This window comes from Hypoxylon trugodes (genome assembly GCF_022578975.1).
Source record: "Hypoxylon trugodes strain CBS 135444 unplaced genomic scaffold F4822scaffold_4, whole genome shotgun sequence".
Taxonomy (NCBI): domain Eukaryota; kingdom Fungi; phylum Ascomycota; class Sordariomycetes; order Xylariales; family Hypoxylaceae; genus Hypoxylon; species Hypoxylon trugodes.
Window position 1 is genome coordinate 2,961,467 of NW_026250019.1, and position 20,609 is coordinate 2,982,075.

The 20,609-nt window shown below is 46.5% G+C and overlaps 3 protein-coding genes across 3 annotated transcripts; all 3 read left to right on the top strand.

The window, feature by feature from the left end:
* Window positions 1–523: 523 nt before the first annotated feature.
* Window positions 524–4,166, top strand: F4822DRAFT_400953 (glycoside hydrolase family 15 protein). Its single transcript, XM_051457899.1, has 10 exons — window positions 524–1,249; window positions 1,329–1,341; window positions 1,526–1,842; window positions 1,893–2,406; window positions 2,463–2,830; window positions 2,884–2,907; window positions 2,964–3,077; window positions 3,182–3,250; window positions 3,317–3,529; window positions 3,583–4,166. Exons 1-10 carry the CDS (start codon window positions 1,120–1,122, stop codon window positions 3,852–3,854), a joined length of 2,034 nt encoding a protein of 677 aa, XP_051315906.1. The 5' UTR covers window positions 524–1,119; the 3' UTR covers window positions 3,855–4,166.
* Window positions 4,167–6,349: 2,183 nt separating this feature from the next.
* On the top strand, window positions 6,350–9,924 carry F4822DRAFT_443123 (acetyl-CoA synthetase-like protein; the record flags this gene model as incomplete). The annotated part of the gene is made up of 6 exons (XM_051463072.1): window positions 6,350–6,631; window positions 6,685–7,081; window positions 7,140–7,376; window positions 7,436–7,511; window positions 7,583–7,627; window positions 7,711–9,924. The coding sequence occupies 6 exons, from the start codon at window positions 6,350–6,352 to the stop codon at window positions 9,791–9,793; spliced, it is 3,120 nt and encodes a 1,039-aa protein (XP_051315907.1). The 3' UTR covers window positions 9,794–9,924.
* Window positions 9,925–18,195: 8,271 nt separating this feature from the next.
* Window positions 18,196–20,520, top strand: F4822DRAFT_225210 (uncharacterized protein). Its single transcript, XM_051454061.1, has 4 exons — window positions 18,196–18,492; window positions 18,547–18,785; window positions 18,852–19,622; window positions 19,680–20,520. The coding sequence occupies exons 1-4, from the start codon at window positions 18,408–18,410 to the stop codon at window positions 20,199–20,201; spliced, it is 1,617 nt and encodes a 538-aa protein (XP_051315908.1). The 5' UTR covers window positions 18,196–18,407; the 3' UTR covers window positions 20,202–20,520.
* The last annotated feature ends 89 nt before the right edge of the window (window positions 20,521–20,609 follow it).

The following is a 20,609-nucleotide window of genomic DNA, read 5'->3' on the forward strand; positions in this document are numbered from 1 at the left end:
CTTATAAGATAGGATGCGGCAGAATCGCAATTGAAACAAACCAATTATTAATCCACAATGCAGATCGAATCTTTTTCAAAGTCCTACTAGTTAGCCCCAGCTCATCTTGAAGATTTTTAACACAAGCGATGGGGGTGTTTGCTTACGTCCAGCAAATGCACGTTGCGGAGGTACATAGAAAAATGTAAGACTGAAGATTGAACCGCTAATCTTACGGGGGAGATAAAATACGATCTAGCCAACCATTTTCTACATCAGGTTAGATCGATCTATTTTTGGGATTAAGATTGTTTTGTGCATCAGAACCTTAAACCTAATCCGAGACGATCTTTTCGGTAGGTCGTCAGATGTACCGATGTACTACCCAAATTCCTTCATCTTTCTACGTTTCTCCCGTATATGAGTATGTAATAGGTTACCATTGTAGGACTATCTGATACGTTATAGGAAAAGACTCTCGGTAGCCCTACTATGTAAATATGTTGCGGAATACCAACCATGCGGGCACAACCAGCTCTCGAGCGACGATGTTACCTAAACCATGTTAAACGACCCTTCAGAACGTCCAGGCTGCCCTGGAATACGCCGAGATTACTCCTTTAAACCCACTATGCCAGACCCGGATGACGTATGTAAGCAGTGTAGTCAAAATAAAAGAAATACTTCTCTAGGATTGAGATCATGAAACATCTGAATATCTTCCAACGTTGAGACCAAGCTCTGTTATGTCACAAAGCTAACAAGTTCTAGCTTCATTTATTAGTGCAGAATTATACAATGCTTTATGAATCTAGCTCAGCTCTACTTTAGGAATAGCGTGGTTGATGTATACTGCAAGTACCTTAGTCAGACCCATCACAGCGGAAGCTCGACTTTAAGATGTATGATGTCAACTCTACAGAAGCTTGGAAGAGCTTCGCAACTCAATTCCATTGTCAAAGACATTAACGTATACCATTCTGAGTCTTCAAATCGCCAAGCTCTCATCAAATAAACCGTTCTCAGATGAGATTATACTACTATACTTATTCTTAAACTTTATAGACTAAAAGAAGCAGCTCAACTCCCTCAAGTTCTTATTCTCTCATAGTTAAACGCGGGCAACATTGAATATCCACCATGGCCACCTCTAAGTGTAGCACCCTCAACGTCTCTACAAGGGATGTTGCTGGCTACCTCCCGATCGAGAATTACGGCATGATCGGAAATATGAGGACATGTGCATTGGTAAGCATGGATGGGAGTATAGGTGGGTAGAAAACACTCCCGAATGGTAAACCCGGATTGAAGATTCAAAGACTAACGGGGGCATACTATGCTCCAATTAGATTTCATGTGCTGGTGGGTTCTCTCCTTTTTAGTAATTCTATTCAAGGTTTCTCAACCCCCTGGTAATCGCGGGGTTGGGGGTTCACTAATACGGAGGCGTCACACGGCTAGTTAACAGAATCACTTCGATGACTACCTATACATCAAAAAGAAAACATACACAATTTGGTAGAACGTAAGCTAAATACAATGATAGGCCAGACTTCGATTCACCCTCTGTGTTCTGCCGTCTCCTTGACAAGGATAAGGGGGGCTATTTCAGTATAGCTCCACCTCAACCTGCATCCGTTACAACCAAGCAGCAATATCTTCCTTCTGCTGCTATTCTTCAAACTCGATATATCAATGAAGATGGTGTTGTGAACGTTGTCGACTTCTTTCCGCGCCCGAGGGAAGCTACTGCTCTGTCAACCAGGTACGAGCATAGTGCCTACCGTGAAATTGCGGGTGCATTCGAGTTAAAGAAATGGCTCGTTCGCCGGGTGGAATGCATTCGCGGCCAGATGTCGCTTAGTATGTCGTTTTTTGCTTCATTATTCATTAACCTACTAATGAACTTGAAGATGTGGACGTATTTCCAGCATTCGACTACGCTAGAGGATCTCATACTACCACTATCCTACAAAATGTTCGTGGGACCGATAGTACCCAAAGCAAGACTGTTACCTTCCACAGTAAAGACTTAAAACTTCAATTAGATGTAACGATTGATTGCGGAGGCGATGACACGGCCGCTTGCCCGAACCTCAATTTCAAGAAGGTACAGAAAGACGGCATGATAGGCGGGGGGGTCGTCGCCAATTTCACTCTGCAAGAAGGACAGGCAATTTCGTTCGTGATCCGCGAAGATATACCAAGACATGTGACGGAGAATATCACTACTTCAGTTCTTGACTCTCGACAACATGATACGCAAGCTTTTTGGTTTAACTGGCTCTCAAAAAGTAGTTACAAGGGCGGCTGGCGTGAGGTTGTTATGAGGAGTTTCATGATATTGAAGATGTTGACTTACGAGCCGACCGGGGCCATCGTTGCGGCCCCCACGTTTTCAATCCCTGAAGCGATTGGCGGAGTACGGTATGTTCAAGCACACCACCTATAATTGAGTGTATCGATATCTGATTGCAATATAGTAACTGGGATTATCGGTTTTCCTGGGTTCGCGACTCAAGTTTCACGATCTACATATTACTGCGAATGGGCTTCACCAAGGAGGCAGATGCTTATATGGAGTTCATCAGTGGTCTAGTCCGTAAATCCACTACCGAAGGGGGTGATCTACCGATTATGTTTACGATCAGAGGAGAGACCGATATTCCCGAAGAGGAACTTGATCATCTCGAGGGTTACAAAGGCAGTAGGCCCGTCAGGATCGGTAATGGAGCAGCTTTCCATAAGCAATTCGATATTTACGGCGAGCTTATGGACGCTATCTATCTCTACAATAAATATGGAAAACCCATCTCGTGGGACACGTGGGTATCTGTTCGCAAGATGCTCGGTAAGTACTACCGGTAGTACTTCTTGAGCATGTAAATCGCTAACTTCAAACAGATCATGTCTTGACTATACTTGACCGTATGTGGGGTACTATTTCTAGGCATTGGCGAATTACTAACTTGAGCATTAATTAGAGCCTGATATGTCCATATGGGAAGTTCGGAACCACAAGCAGCATTTTGTCTATTCAAAAGTGATGCTTTGGGTGGCATTCGACCGAGGGCTTCGGCTCGCCGAGAAGAGATGTCGTATGTCCGACCGCCCCAATCCCATCGGGTTTCCGCCCCCAAAACAGGACTGGAGTTCGACCCCATACCCGTATCCAAAAGAGGTACTAACATTCACGGCTTAGTTCCATGCCCCAACCGAGCGAAATGGTTAGACGCTAGAGATGCAATTTATGAAGAGGTGATGGAGAAAGGTTAGTCACCCAAAAGTTCCTAGGCGATCGACAAATTAGCGCCAGCTATGCTAACTGGAGGCGCAGGGTACAATTCGGAATTGGACACCTTCGTTCAAAGCTATGAGAACAACACAGCACTCGACTCGTCGATTTTGATAGCGCCTCTTGTTTTCTTCATCACGCCCAACGACCCGCGATTCCTTAACACTGTTGATCGAATTCTTCTCCCTCCAGAAAAGGGTGGGTTAACGAGCGCAGGCCTCGTCTACCGGTATAACACAGAACTTTCCAACGATGGTAGGTTCCCTAAGACTAAGTTCTTACTCATCCATATTGACGATCCCTCGTAGGTGTTGGAGGACATGAAGGTGCATTCAGCATGTGCACATTTTGGCTCGTCGAAGCACTGACACGGGCGTCGGTATACGAGCCTGGTTATCTGGGGAGGGCCGTAAACCTATTTGAAAACATGCTCAGTTTCTCAAATCACCTGTCGATGTTTTCGGAGGAGATTTCCCGCAGTGGCGAGCAGTTGGGTAATACACCTCAAGCATTTTCTCACCTAGCGCTTATAAGCTCCGCTTTCAACCTCGATCGCGCCAAGGACTATGCCAGAAGGTAAGAACTAAGAATTACATCGCTTCGGGTTAACTATAGGTAGATTGAGACACCTATGAAATTGAACCATTTTATCTCTATTCGCATTCGAAATATTGGGTGGTGGTAATTGTTTAAGTGGGTACTCTAGGATACACCCCTCCCCCTTTTCCCGTCACGACAGTATGGGACAAAATGAAGTTGTCAGTATATAAGTCTGTACAACACAATAATCTATCACGTACGACCATAGAATCTGGAAAACTCGGGGTCCCGTCCGCTCCCCCTTAGATAAACCCGATATCGCCGAACTAGTAGTTGGGTCGGTGACGACCAGCGAATCCTCGGTGTTGTACGTTTTGCATTTTTATTCATCACTTTACTTCTTTTTTTCCCTCGCTTGTTGTCTTCTTTTCAATTTCAACCGTGTGGCTCCAGTATGTTGGTTGCACCAACCAACGGACGAGCCATTCTGTCGGAACTAATATGATTGGGGATTTGTAAATTTCAACGATGACATTTCTAATATCTTAAAAAAATATGCTGTGGGAGTTACGGATATTTTTCAAGTCGATATATCCTCCCATAGAATTTGAAACCAGAAAAGTACGGACTTTTTAATCGTTGAGTTCTTCATCCATGGTAACCAGCCAAACGCCACAATCCCGCAGCTCCTGGCGCATGCTACGGTCACCGTCGGCCACCGGCTACTGTTGGATTCAATTATCCAATCTTATCGGTCAAGTACGTCCCCCTAGGAGAATCCTAGCAATAGCGGCATACACAACAAAGCATGATGTAGCTTTGGAGGGGGCACATGGCTAAATACGGGAGTGGGAAGTGGGGGGTTACTGGTTTCAGGGCGACTGGCAGGTGATGTAGGCTATCTCCATCAGGGTTTCTCCGGTGGATTTTGGAGCGTTGCGCGGCACGGTAGACATTCTTAAGCAATCCAGACTACCCGGTCATTCTCACCCACGGATTCGCTAGGTTCTGATAGATACCTATATCTACCTGGGCACCTTGTATGGGTAAGTGCGAGGTCGGCCAACATCAACCAACAGGAACGGAGGTAATTAGTAACGTACCTGAAAACCATTATCATATCTTTACTGATATGAATTGAAACATACAATGGTGTTTAGTATTCCATATTCCATCACGCAAACTTTTTCATTCAAAATGACATACAGGGCGCTGCTTTATACCCGAGTATAAGACGCCCTTGATGACAGCTTACGTGACCCCGGAGCGTATCCGACTACTCCCGGATAAATTCCCGTTCATTTCGATAATTGGGGCCGTTTTTACGGAGACACTTTCCGTAGAAGTTGAAAAATGACTCTCGGAGGCCGAATCAGGTCGCGAGGCGCGAGGAATGGATCCTCCGAGTAGCCCCTCTACATGGCCAAATCGTCAAGATATCCACAACGAAATCCGATCTCTAATCCAAGGATTATGCATCGAAGGTGGATGTGGATCCTACCGATATTATTGCCAGGTTATTGCCGCCGATGAATCATGGCAGAGGTTGGATTTTAGTTTAGTCTAGTTTATCCCGGCTTGTCATCTCTGAATCTTATGGTGTAGTGGCGATACCCTTACCGTAAACCCGTGAACAGAATGTGCCGCAACACGTGTTATAGAAAAGTAGATCGCTCGAAAGAGGGAGGGAACAGGCATGTTCCCGCGGAACACAGCGGAAAGATTCCAGCTAGAACCAAAGTAATAGAAAAACCACCAACAAGCATTGGCTAGTCTCTTAGTGTAGAAATGTGCCGTCGATCGCGAATGTGCCGCGATAGTTTAGCTTCATCGAGTAGCATTCGAGCGGTGTATCATCGTGCGGAGCCGCTAAGCTACCTAGGTAAACATGATATCCCATCCTTAGAAGTCCGTAGGTCACGCAGGTTACATCTCCGCAAACCACTTACACTTTCGGACTTTACAGTAGGGATTCGGGATTGCGTTTACTGATCGTTACTTGATTATGGGGGTGGGTCATCATAGATCGCTCCCGAGGTTGATTATATTAATGATCCACCAGCATTGCATCAAGGCTCAGGCTGGGTTTATTATAGGTAGAATAGACGACTTCAGCCTTATAGCAATGATTCAGCGTTTTTTCTGAGTCAAAAAGTGAAAGGTATTGTGGAAAGTATCTTAAACGCGAAGTCGGGATTCGCGATAAACACTTCGCCATTTTTAGGGTCACATCTGGGGGGTATGGTTGCCGCACGGCACACCCAAACGTGATAGAATTAACAGAACTGCTTTTGGTGTCGATGCAGAGGGCATGGTGACCCCCTTTATGTTACGGAATACCGTTATGAGTTTTGAAGAATAAGATTAGGATATATATAAAGGGTCGACCACTCTCACCGGAAGAAGCAAACAATTTGTCTCGCAGCAGAAAGAGCAAACAAACCATCTCCCCTGAGTATTAGAGGAAGTATATATTTGCGGCGTATTAATCAAATCTCATTTCTGACGACTTCGAAGACGATATCGATATTCAACATGGATTTTGGACGTCGACTCCCGCTTAACGTTCTTAAGGAGAGAGCTAGGACTGAACCAGATCGCCACTGGGTTTATATACCGCGGACTTCAGACCCAAAGGATGGTTGGGACACTCTCACATTTGCACATCTTGCAAAGGCCGTCAATCGCTCTGCAAATGAGATTCTCGCCTTTGGTGGTGTGCCACCCCCAGGCGCATTCCCCACCATAGCGTACATCGGCACCAATGACTCTCGTTATATTTCTTTCGCCTTCGGTGCCATTAAGGCTGGGTATAAGGTATGACGACGTCTTGGCATTCTGGTGTGGAGGTCGTTAACATCCATAACCAGGCCCTATTCATCTCTCCTCGAAACTCGACAGAAGGTCAAGTCCGACTTTTCCAAAACACAGATTGCCATTTGATTGCCCATTCCCCTGAATTCCAGGGAGCCGTTGACTTATGGAAGAAGGAACATGATATGAAAAGTTTCGTGGTCGCCCCTGAGCGAGATTGGTATTCCGGCAACGAGTCAACTCATATTGATTATGAGAAAACCTTCGAAGAAGGTGAATGGGAACCCTTCGCCGTCCTTCACACTAGCGGAAGTTCTGGCTTCCCGAAACCAATTATATCCAGACAAGGATGGTTCACCTCTATTGACGCATTCTGTAATGTGCCTCCAAAAAATGGCGTCCACATGTGGACCATAGAAGTGGCTCGCATAGCAAGCAAAATGATTCTCCCGAGTACGTATAAATGCCTCTAATTTATGGAGCATCTAGGTAACTCTAATCTTGCGAATAGTGCCGTTTTTCCATGCGGCCGGGTTGTACCTTGGTACATACCTGGGCGTAATGGGTGGAAAGCCAGCTGTACTCCCCATTCCCTCGAAACCCCTGACAGCCGACTTGGTAGCCGATTACATCAATTATACCGGTAGCAATCATACCTTACTGCCGCCTTCGATTTTAGAAGATATGAGCCACACTCCCGCGCATGTTGAAGCATTGAAGAAACTGGATCTCGTCATGTTCGGTGGTGGTGAGTCGCTACGGTCTCCCCTGTGGCCTCGTATTGGATGCTAATCTTTTAATTACTAGGTAATTTAAACGCTCGAGTGGGAGACAATCTCGCAAAACAAGGAATCAAACTTTTGAATATGATAGCCGCGACTGAGTAAGTCATTTGTAGTCACGAGGCCAAAGTTCTTATCCCCATAAACGCGATGCCAAGCTAACAGGTAGCAGAATGCCGTACCCCATTTACTTCCAGTCAGATCCGAACTTGTGGCGGTATGTATAATTCCTTTTCCTTTCCCGGTCATGACCCTACGTGCCATTTGGTATATGAGATAAAAGGGGCTGACGGACATTAGATACTTCCATTTTGAACCGGAGCTAGGCGGGCTGGATTTCCGCCCAACCTCCACAGATAAAGATACCTACCAGCTTTTCGTCAATCGCAGGGAGAAGTACCCAGGTATCCAAGGGGTCTTTTACACTTTCCCAGAAATCGAGGAGTACGATACGAAAGATTTATTCCGTCCGCATCCCGAATTAAAGGATCACTGGGTGTATGCAGGACGAGCCGATACCGTCATAGTCTTCTCCAACGGTGAGAAGCTCAATCCCCTTAGCATCGAGGAAAACGTGAGTGAGCATCTCGCCCTCAAAGGTGTTCTAGTCGTTGGACAAGATCGCTTCCAGCCTGCGATTATTCTTGAGCCTGTGGCTCAGCCAAAGACCGATTTGGAAAGAGAAGAATTGATTGAGAGCGTGTGGCCTCTGATTGAAGAGGCAAACAAGGAAACTGTAGCCCATGGGCGCATAGAACGCGGTTTTGCCATGATATCAAACCCAGAGAAGCCGTTCTTACGCGCAGGCAAAGGTACCATCCAGCGAATCCTCACTGCCGATCTCTACAAGGAAGAGACGGATGAATTATATGCCAAAGCAGAAAAGGCTCAAGAAGCCAATGCACCCAACTTGGATGTTAGTTCAGAGGCAAGCCTCCTAGAGTCTCTGCAGCAGCTTTTTACTACAAGACTCGAAGTCCCGGAGTTGAGCCCTGAGACAGATATCTTCAGCGTCGGCGTCGACTCCCTACAAGTAATCAACGCTACTCGCTTGATAAATGCCGGGTTAAAGGCATCTGGGGTCGACTTAGGCCCTTCCACCCTAGCGCCTCGCGCCATTTACTCTAACCCGACGTACAAAGGTCTCGCTGCGTATCTCTATGATCTAATCCAGACTGGAGGGGCACAAGAGGTGGATGACTTCGAGCAAGCTGAAAAAGAGATGAAAGCGCTGATCGAAAAGTATACGAAAGATTTACCACCCGCAAACACAAACAAGCCACCTCCACTTGACGAGGGCCAGACTGTTGTGGTTACAGGTACCACAGGAGGCCTAGGTTCCTATCTATTGCATTTGTTGATTGCTAGGGAAAATGTCAAGAAGGTTATTTGCCTGAATCGCTCCAAGGACGCTGTATCACGTCAAATCCAGAGCTTCAATGAGCGTGGACTCAACGCGGACTTCAGCAAGGTCGAGTTCCTCCATGCGGATTTATCGCAGCCTGACTTTGGACTTGGACGGGATGTCTACGGTAAACTTCTAGCCTCCGTCGACCGAATTATTCACAATGGCTGGCCGGTCAATTTCAACATTGCCCTCTCGACCTTTGAACCGCACATCCGCGGAGTGCGCAACTTCGTTGACTTCAGCACTAAGGCGGTTAAGCGAGTCCCAATCATATTCATCTCCAGTATCGGAACCGCGGATAATTGGCAAGGCGAAGTGCCGGAAGCCGCAATCACCGACTTTACCGCGGCCGCAGGAAACTATGGACGTTCCAAGCAAGTTAGTAGTCTGATACTAGATGAAGCGGGAAGGGTTTCCGGTGTCCCCGCGGCTAGTATCCGTGTTGGCCAGATCGCTGGGTCAAGATACGAAAAGGGGCTTTGGAATAAGCAAGAGTGGCTGCCCTCCATTATTGCCTCTTCTGTGTACCTAGGGGTTCTCCCTGGCAACATAGGCCAACTTAATACAGTGGACTGGATGGCCATTGAAGACGTCGCGAATCTAGTCCTCGACGTATCAGGAGTCGGGGAGCGTCTGCCGGTTGATAAAATATCCGGCTACTTCCACTCCGTCAATCCCGAGACAACTAGCTGGCAGGACATGGTCCAGGTCGTGAAAAACTTCTACGGAGATCGGATCAAGAAGATCGTAGACTTTAAGGAATGGATTGAGATCCTAAAGGCTAGTCAGGAGACCACGGAGGACATAACCAAGAATCCTGGAATCAAGCTCATCGATTCGTATGAGGGCTTTCTCAAAGGGGCTCAAATGCAATTTGCGATGGAGAGAACCAAGTCCTACAGCAGCACGGCTAAGAACCTTAAGGCCGTAACACCGGAGATGATGCGCCACTGGTGCAAGCAATGGAACTTCTAAGACATTTTGCGGGGTACTAGCTAACATAGTGTTAGCTAAAGCGGACGACTTCTTGGATATTTGTGGCGTTAGGCCCGGACTTCTAAGGTACGGTAGATAGACATGCAGATAGTCATAGGAAATAGTTTAGAAATCGGATAATGCACCTACTGCTATGCACAAGCTACGGCGACCAAACTCTACGTGACCATTCAGAAGGCTGGATGATGAGTAGCGCCTCAATATTATGCGTCCCTGAATGGATCCGGCGGTATCAGTAAGCAATTGCCAGCTTCCACAGTGTCAGCCACATTGTCATTCAAGCTGCGAAAAGACGTGATAGTGGCGCCAGCATTCCGATTTCTCCACTTCCAGCCCGTTATTTATCCTGGATATTGCGCGGGTTTCGTCGTCAGTTCCGTCAAAGTAGACATATTATAGCGGTTTTGCGATCAACAATCTCACATAATCGGCATAACCTTCCAGTGGATAATGATGCAGATTTGTCAGGAATAGGTGAATGTACGGCGTATCTGTACCTCTCTAGGCAGGCAGTGTACAAGCGAATCCTAAGAACCATGAACTCCTACCTTTCCGCAAAAACCTAGATTCCTAGATCGCCAAAAAGAAAGTTAAGGGCCAACCTTCCGGCTTTATCGACATCTAAAGTCACTCCTTCAACCCCTTTTGTTTCCATATCACAATACACTCGGGGTTGTTCTAACAAGAATATGCACTTCCCTCGGGGTAGTCTCACTCTGGACCGTAAACTTGCCTTAGTGGTAACAGATTAAAATATGAGTAGAGTATTAATGATCAGCCACCAACGGCAAGATATCAAAGTATCGTGATACTCGTCATCGATTTTAAGTAATCATCTGCGAGATAATGTACATGTCACGTGATGAAAACCCGCCCTCCGCAATTAATTACCTACCTAGGTAGGTATGTTCGTACTCTGAATCAAATGTATTTGCTTTTTAACTTGCTCATCATTAAATCCACAAACCTTTCCAACACTTTGTTTGTTACGTATTCTTGCCCATCCGTAACCCGACGGAGTCGATTTACTCATCGTATAGAAGGCGAAATTCGATCCTAACTGTTGTTCCAACATCATCTTTTTACCCCATCTAATCGGGCCGGCCGACGCGACCCCCCTCGTGAATCGCGAGGCTTGGACGGAGTCTGTGCCGCAAAGAGGGAGGTTGTTAACAGGAAGTGGGCAGGGGTCGGACTACACACACGTACGTACCATTGACCTGATTTTTTGCCCCGCCTGAACGAGGCACTGTCTCACCTTTCTTTCTTGTGATTGGTTCGTGAAGCCAAGACATCCTGCTCTGTTCTAGAAGATTGTTGCCTCCCCTCCCTCCTCGTGGTGTTACTATGTAAAGCTGGCTTGCCCCCTCCCTTCGGTGTGCGAACAGAGTGTGATGATGCTGCAGAGCCACGGCGCATCTAGAGTGTTTCTAGTAGCTCCCCAATGCTACCCTATTTGCATTGAACCTAGGCTGTTTGAAGAACTCGGCCGAGGATTCAACTGTAATCGCAAGGCGCGCTCAGATGTGATTTACAGTCCGTGGGGAGGAATTCTGCATCCTAAAGAAACGATTATCCATACATACAGAGCTAAGATTGACCTTATTCGGCGCCTTAGCCTTTGTGATCCCTTACTTAGTGACCACATAGAGGTATGCACTCCAACGTCCAGGGTTATTATCAGGTTCTTTCAAATTCCGACTTTGGGGCTCAAGGGTTACACTATCTAGAGACACGGGAGAGACCCGAGACGAATGACCGCACCGTTGTGACGTACTGGTAATGTCTCTGAATTTCCAACTGGTCGATCTACATGAGGTTTCCCCGCCGGGTGTCACCACTCCCGCAAACATGGCTTTTTTAATGTCTATCAAGCCAATGTCTCAACAACGAAGTCTCACGGCAAACCTAGCCTCAACCTAGTAAGTTCGGTTACCACATCCGACAGAGATGCGAGTGGTGGTCCACGGCAGCTGCATTTCGGTGCGGTTTCAGATATCCGAAGATCGTCGCGGCAAGCAAGGTGGCCGAGCGGACGAACATCAGATCGTCGAAGGTGCCTGAACCCCGAAAATACTATGTCATTGAACTACCAAGATAATCTATCCAGCAAGACATTTCCATGTCTCAGATAAGCTTAATGCAACGTGAGTCTAGAGTCGATTTTATAGTATATTATCACCATGCGTTGCGGGGAAGACGGTAAAACTTGGTATGCGAAATTTGGAATCCTGTAACGCAGTTTAGAGTCAAGTCTTGGTAAGAGACTAAAGATGAAGATATCTATAATGCGATAATAGACACGGTTTACCCATTACTGTCTTGATAATTATCAGTTGCCAACTTAGGTAATATAACCAAGTCTCAACGGAGTTTCGCCAAGGTAGTCCAGTATATGCCACGAGACAAATGAGACAACCAGCCACTTGGCTTTGGAACGGTGTCGTCCGCAATACTATACTAACGGAAATATCCGCGGTCAATTGAGAATAGTCAATTGCTAGTATTAACTAAGATCTAGTTGTAAATTAGATGTCACCGAGCGCTCATGGCTAAACCCACGAAATTATCGACGACACGTGTCGGCTTCATGATATTTTACTGCTAGGCCTCACTAATGGTTTCTAGAAGGGATTTTAAACACTCCTAGCTCAACATAGATTAAAGACCGGTCTTTTCGGCGAATTTACTATTTCCATTCATAACGGGGACTTTTTCTAGCGAGACTTAAAAAAATCAAGAAATAAAATTTTTCGAATTTTAGAAATTGAAGAGGTGGGTTAATATCCGACAGGGCATTTACATGCGAGATTGACCACCAACACATGTAGGCGAAAACGTATGGGGGCACATTTTACGGAGTCGTTTCTAATATTCTAATAAATCCGTAATCAGTCAATAATAACGTCAACTAAACCTGAAACATGTCGGAGGTGATAGCATCGAGACCTGTGCAGGAAGCGATGAGGTGGTAGTGAAGGGAGATGCAATGCGACGACGGCTGAGGATTGATGGATTGCTGTAGGGTAAGAGAGAAGGCAACATCCCGATTTAGACAGGGAGGTCCACGATGCATGCAACGCATTTTGTGCACTAGTTGCGAAATCGGGTTATGAGATCTCATTCCGCACATCTAGAAGGTTAGAGTGTTAAGTAAGAGATAATAGTTGGTAGCATTAATCTCAACTTCTACTCGGCTTCGATCAAGTTCACCTTGCATCGAAGACGGACGGAGAGTTGGTTCGCGGCATAAATCACCAACAATTGACCCGGGGAAATTTGAAGGCAATAAAAAAGATCAGCTATAAATAGCATTTCTTATTGGGTACCATTCAGTTGGCATAAATGTTCTTTTGTGTAACTGAGAAATATCGGGGACGCAGTGAGGTTGTAATAGCAATTTACTTTGTAATGACAGTGTTCTATCGCATCGTAGCCTTAGTACTATTACTTACCACCTAGTTATCTCTATAGAGAGCCTGTCTTGGTACTGCCAATGTGGTTTTTTCTTCACTATCAAGAGAATCTTATCATGTAACTAAATTGATTCCTTCGTCTTCCTAAAATAGCTTCTGCCCCCCCGTCTTTGCCATGCCACGATTATAAACGGCTTCAAGAAACGAGATGCCAAATTAGGAAAGTCGATAACTTCTACACTAGAAAGCGGACTGCTTTTTGATCTTGGTTCCTCGGCCCGAACGCGTGCGATGATGCGGCATCGATGGCCCCCAACGATGGGATACGTAATCGCCCCCAAAGCGTCTGTTCTTTTGATTCCAGCCGTTTGGAAATTCTAGAGAATAAAGCATGGTCTAGGCATATCTTGCTCGGTTCATGCCGGGGCGGTCAGTTTCGAAGTATGAATTGTGTCACTTTTTTTTTTTCTTCGCTAGGGGTACGTGCGACTTTGATGGATAAAATATTGGTAAAAAATCCATGTGGCTTGCGATAGGTAGCTAGATGCGAAGCATTATCAAGACCTACGTATGTAGCTGCGTACTGCCTGGGTATAGAAGTGTAAATATGAGAAAAATATTAATCGCTCACTGGGAAAATATTTATCTGACTAAAAGGGGGCTTACGCTTTGCAGCGATCATGAAAAAACACTATGCAAGGACCGGCCGTGGCGTTTTTGAAATTTACCAATACCAAACGCGGTCACACCCTAGAATCGGTGCCCAAAATTCTCATAGGTTAGCTAACTAGTTGGCGCAACGTTTATGAGGCTGTTGTGATGAGCCTCCAACATTCTAGTGCGACGTCCGGTGATGAGATGTGTCGTGATAAGTATGACTGCTTGTGCAAATTTCTTGTTACCTTCCGTTAAGATGAACATCGCCGACCATCAAGGATGCCAAAATCTGACGCGCTCTGAATTGATACAAGTCGAGCGAATTCCGGAATACGGGGAGCGGCGGAAAGTGGATGTGGGTATTGTCTAGATCCGAAGCGATGTTATACTGCAGGTTGATTATTATTTACTAATTAGTCATGATAATTTGTCGTATACTTGCTTAGCTCCTTGCGTCGCGTCGAAAAGATTCCTGTTTGGTCTGCCTGGGCAGCGATGCTATAGCCCGGCGACTTGAAGAATGACACTCTCTAACCGAGATGAAATTCATCCGAGCCCAATCGCTATTCGCTATCCGTGCTTTCTTGTTTCGACGGGATAACAAGTGACGCGTTGTTCATATTGGTCTAGTCTCTAACATGCCTATGCTGTAAGCATCCACAGTCTTTTTGTAAATCATGGTTCCAGGGCCCCCTCTATTTCCCCCTCCCCCTTGCATATCGCGCTGCCATATAACTGATTAATGTGGTGATAGGTGAGAGCGGGAGCGGGAACGACAGGGGCCAGTCGTAAGGCAAAATCTGGGTGCATCCAATGCGGGCTACGGGCAAATCTGAGACCTGCAGGGAGAACGGGGAGAACGGACCAGTAGGACTGCGCCGCTGCTGATTTAAACTATGAGAGGTCAACTCCCTTACGCCTATTACATTCTGCGGTGGCGTTCAGAACCGGAACGGCGGTATACTCTTCTAAGTGGCTACAGGAGGTGACGGATTACCGCTGTTCTTGACTTTTGGTCCTAGGCGTTCTACCAATCGAGGCCTCTCATCACCATCGCCATTGAGCAATATTCGAATACGAATGAGCCTTTTCAGCTGGTCTTGTCGCCAAGTCGCACAATGGATACCAACGAGTCTGGAAGAACAATGCATATGTGCGATATATTATTATCTAACCATGTAGGGCGTAAGTAGGCAATCGTCCGCTATACTCATCATTGTGCTTCGCACCTTGTGGGGTGCAGAATGTCCTGTAAAGTGTTCTTTTTCGTAATTCTACATTGTCTTAGTAATTTCTGTTTTCCCGACTGGGGATGCTTGTCGCTAAGGATGAGCTTCTCCACGAACGACTACCCGTTATGGTAGATAAGTCCGGTACTGGGAAATTTGGGAAAAACCTCAGACCGATTGTCGGGTTGTTTTTGCATGATATCCATATGATGAGCAATAACTAGCGTTGCCTTGTCGATCCGATGATGCCACGAGGTCCGTGGGCTCGACAGGGCTGAGAACGAATTTTATGTTGGGTAATGCATATACATACCTGTTCTGAAGAAAGTAATACACTAGTGAAGAACAGACATCTTCGCTTGGAACTAGCCGACCTTGCAGCATGTCGTTGCATTTTGGATATCATGGAGGTAAGGTTGAAAGCCTGTACATGTTTCTCATTTCCACCCTTGGCAAAACGTGAAGGTAAGACATGGTATCGGTACTTACAACCTTGTCCAGCTTCCATGTGTTTCCTTTTTTTCTGTTGTTGGTAGCGGTTGGTTGGTGGCAACGGTCTCGAACTCGAAGACCAAACATGCATTACCCGTATGTAAGTGGTGATGTCTGCGGCGCCGGCAACAGATAAGATAGATCTCCCTCATGTACGCAGTAGCCAGTCGCATTCTAATAGGGAATTTTACTTCTTCTCCCTTTGGACGGCAGTCATCCGCCTGCGTCAAGAAGTTGATCCGGCGCGCTACACCCAATGCAGGGGACAGTCTCTCCGTCACATCCTCATTTGGGTTTTTAGGCTCTTCCAACGAGAATTGTACCTGCAGGACTAGCTTCAAATTAGAGCTATGTGTGTAAGACGGTCTGTCGGTACGATGAAGCATGAACTGGTAGTGTGGTAATGGTGGTAGTGTAGAAAATTATTTTGTTGAGCCCCTAGGTCCTTGGCCACCCCCTTGGGCTTCTGGACCTTTGGAGCTTCGTCGCCGCCTTACAAAATCGAAGATACCTCGTCGAGCTTGCAGCAGAATGTCTTACCACCGGCACGCGAGAAAAGTTTAGCTGCATCTTCGTACAAGGTTGTTGCATGTCTTGGTATTACACCAAATATATGAATTACATGCGAATCTGGGATCCCGATATTACCTTACCACCCCCAGACTTGGAAGACTTCGAAGCAGGCTAACATTAAAATCAATCAATCAATATAAACAGCCTGCAGTACAGGCTGATGGAATTTACCCTGACAGATTCGGGCCGCCCGTTCGCCTGATAGTTTGTCCGGTCGGTCGGTCAGCTTCAACGGGATCACCAACGGAGAAGTGAATCGGAATAAACGAAAATGAAAACAGCAAAAAATGGGAATTATATGGGCATATATATATATATATTTATATATGTCTAAAGAGGGCAAATAAATATGATAGAGACGAAAATAGAATTATGCCATGTATGACTTGCAGATAATGGAAAGGCGTTGTGAATCCTTTTCTTAATCGCGATACCGACAGCGTTTTTTTGTTTTTGTGCCATGAGAAAGTCAAGTATGGTCGGTGCCTCCCAGTGGATAGGATACTAGAAATATGTACCTAGGTACCCTTCACCCTTTAACCAATTTCCGCAGGTGCTCGCGACTTCTTTTTTTTTCTTGTCTCTCTTTCTTTTCTTTTCGGGGTTAGCGTGAAGGTTAGTCTCCACTCACACCTTTCACCTATCCTGTCGCTTCCGCCGCTGTAAGGGTGACATAGATCCCTCCCCTCTTACATGCTTGTTTTCCTGCCACACACAGAGGAAGGAAAAAAAAAATAGACTCCCGAGGTCTTCCCTCTCTACCTAGGTATGCTGGCCTGCAAATCGGCGCCATCTTATGAGCTTGAATCCTTCGGTACATACGCACATCATGTATGTCATGTACTACTATCAAACAAAAATGCTCTTCATGATTGTGTCCATTCAACCCCGCTATGAGTGGGATCTACCCCTTTTTCTTTTCTCAACAAGGTAAAAGCAATGGCGCGTCTAGAGTGCTAAAAATCTAGAAAATTATCTATCAAGATGTCTAGAAAGCGCCAATCAATACTAGTAACCATCTCAAAAAGAACCAGAGCTAATTAACCTACAGTAGTCGAAACGAGCAACAACTTAACCGAGTATTTCCACTGGTCCACCATGTCCTCCAACAGCTTAGCAAGCCTGGCAAAAGCCTAGCAGAGTACCCTTCCCAAGCTGACAAGGGTTCGCCATCTGGAATTCTTAGTGGACCAAGCTGCGAAATGATCAACCCCAGTCGGTCTCGACGACCTCCCAATCTGCTGCCTGCATGCGCAAGACGGACAGGACTTGGCACGCAGCGAACACTAGCTTCCCCATGTGGTCCACCGGCCTCTCTGCCTCTTCGCCCGGGGCCACTCCGTTTCTACCCACTCAGGGTTGATGCGCAAGTACGTCAGGGCGACCCAAGAGTTGTAGTCCGCCTGTAGTACGCCCAGGGATTATTTTCCACGCCCTCGCTCCTAACATTGCAACATTACAGTAACTTTCTATACGTACTTACGGTACCACGATAGATCCACTTGGAGACTTGGGAACCCGCTTTCCCCAAACCCCTGGCCTTCATGTCGTCAATTGGCTACCGAAGTCGAGTCCCCCGTTCTATTTACTAGGTTCTGTGTACCGTGTTGTACTCGGGTCACCTCACCTAAATATGGCCTTCCCTCCTGCTTTCCCTGTCCGGTCGTGTAGTCTCTTGATCCTTTTGCTTCGTCGTGTGTCCATCTATCTGTTCATGTTTCCGCCCCTGCCAGTGATTCATGTGTATGGGAATCGCCTCATCTGCATGAAGTTCGGGGGCCATGAATACCACCTAAGCTAGCGACCCACGACCCATCAGGAACCCTCCATCCCGCCGTCTACGCCTCGGCCTCTACCCGAAAGCTAATCTAGAGTGATTATAGACGAGTACACCTCATTTTGTGTTTTTAGGGAAGCATTGCTTCGGTCAACGAGATCGACGTGGACTCTAAAAAGGATATATTAACTGCGAGCGAGTTGACCTATTAGCAACCGCTTTCGTCGCAGATCCTATTCCTGTTCGGCTTTGTGCGACAACTCGGCCAACCCGCAACAGCTTCGCCGCGTCCGGATTACATCGGTCCGGGTTAAGTAGTGTGTGGTCCAAGTTGGTTGGGAAAAGGATAATTCTATTCTATATCTTATGCCCGGTAGTTGATTTAACGCACGGTTCCCTGTCGAGAATTCCGGCGCCCGTTTCTCTATACTATCAACTACCACATCAACATGGCGAACTCGACGATAGACGCTTTGCGCGGCGGTTGCCCGGCGCCATTTTTTAACGAACTCATGTTTCCTACATCCGGAGGACGTAAGTTTTATTAAGCCAATATTATCATTAAGCATTTTTCTGATTGTTCTATAGATGTGGAGGGCCGATTATGTTCGCCAATCGGACGTTTAAGCTGCTGCATACCATGTCCTATGACGGATTGGACATACCCAGATAATTTCACAACAGCGACAACCGCAGCGAATTGGGTTAATGTCGTTGGCATGATATGTTGTGCCTTCTTATTAATTTCATGGATCGTGCTTCCCGTTGAGAAGACACATCGCCATTACCTAAGTATTAGTCTTACCTGTGCTACCGTCTTAATGAATGTGAGCATCACCTTTCCCTTTTTGTGATTTTATATGATTCAAGGCTAACCGACTAACCTTCCATAGCTGGGTTTCATTATCCCATTAGCAGCTAAGCCGAATCAATGTTTTAACGAGATCACCCCGAACGGAATGGACACGAGCTCTGTATGTGCGGCCTCGGGAGCTTTCTTACTCGCTGGTGGCTGGGCTGGTATCATGTGGGTTTTTCTGAGAGCGCTTTCACTACATCTCCAGATTTGCTGGCAATTAGTCGTGGGCCGAAATTACATGTGGTTTTCTCAAGTGTTAGGTTGGGGAATTCCCATCATTGGTCTTGTCATCCTCCTCGTCTTCAGCGGTGTCTCATTCCGTTTTGGCGCTACTTGCCATATCAACCACGAGAACAGTTTGGCCGATTTCTGGATCCCGCTTCTGGTCTTCGCAGGTCTTACCGTCATCATACAATTCGCTACCTTTGGATACTGTATCAAAGTCTACCTCGCGTCTTTGACCGACAACAGCGCGACTACCGAAGGCTCTGGTATGCCTTCATACTCTAACAGTATTCGCACTATGACTCCGCGCCAAGCATACCGACGTATTCGACGTGTCATTCAGCTTCAATGGCGTGGTATCGTCATTGTATTGATTATTATTGCGGATGTTATCTTTTTCGCCGTCATCTTCGTCTTCCTGGATAATACCGTTCAATCGATCAAGACCCACCCCGACAAAGCGACACTGTGGGCAGCCTGTCTCATCGCCTTTGGTGGCGACAAGAACAAGTGTCTCGACAAGGCTAGACATCTAGTCGTCAGTCTCCCGACTGTCACGGCGGTCTTGGTACTTCTAGCTGTAAGTAGCCACAACGGAAATGTTAAATGATTCCGCGATAGCTAATATGTGATATAGATGAACGGTATCTGGCTACTCTTACTACTCGGTCGCTGGTCAATGGTGACTGGCTGGAAAGACTGGATCGCCTCATTCGGCGGTCCTCGCAAGAAGGAATTCGTGTCTGTAGACGCGCGCATGGATATTAAGCAAGATCCTCGGTCTTATGAAATGTTGTCTCGCGATTCCGGAAAAGTGGAAGCGGTGCTGACACCACTTAGCGCGGCCAAGTCGCCCACGAGAGGCGGACGCCAGACCCCCGACTACTTCGGACAAGCGGCACGATATCAGCCTCATCAACGGTCTTTCTCTTCGCCTAGGCCGCCGCAACAGTACCAATGGGATCCGAACCAGGGCTATGAAGAGTCCTACCCATTGCCAGCGGTACACCCGTCATCACGACCGAACGACTACGAAAACATGAACCCATTAGGAATGAACAGGATAGATAAAGAGGAGGAAATACAATACGCGGCCCCGAGGTCGCAATATACCCAACCGGGAGCGCCTGACTACAGTCGCGACCATGTTTTCATTTAAATACCTATACCATTTATATTTACGTGAGCTATTCGCCTAAGCCACTGCAACCATCTACTCTTTTCTTTTTCTTCAAATTACCCATATCAAAAGTGGCTCGGTGCCTCGGATATATTAGTGTTTTCGGGCTTTATAGCGCGGCGTCCCGGGATTCGACGAATTTTTGTATCGATAGAATCACTCTTGGCTCTTTAGGAGGGGCGTGGTTCGGTCACATCGGCTCAGGAAGAGGTTGGAAATATCAGGAAAAGTGCCCCTAAAAGAGGGGGAACGTCTTATGGGAAACGTGAGAGGGCCGAAATAAGAGAAAAATATTGTAAAATCAAGTATTGATAATATGGATACTGGGCTCAAGGGGATAGGGGCACGCGATGGAAAACCTACTGGTCGGCAATGACGATTTGGATG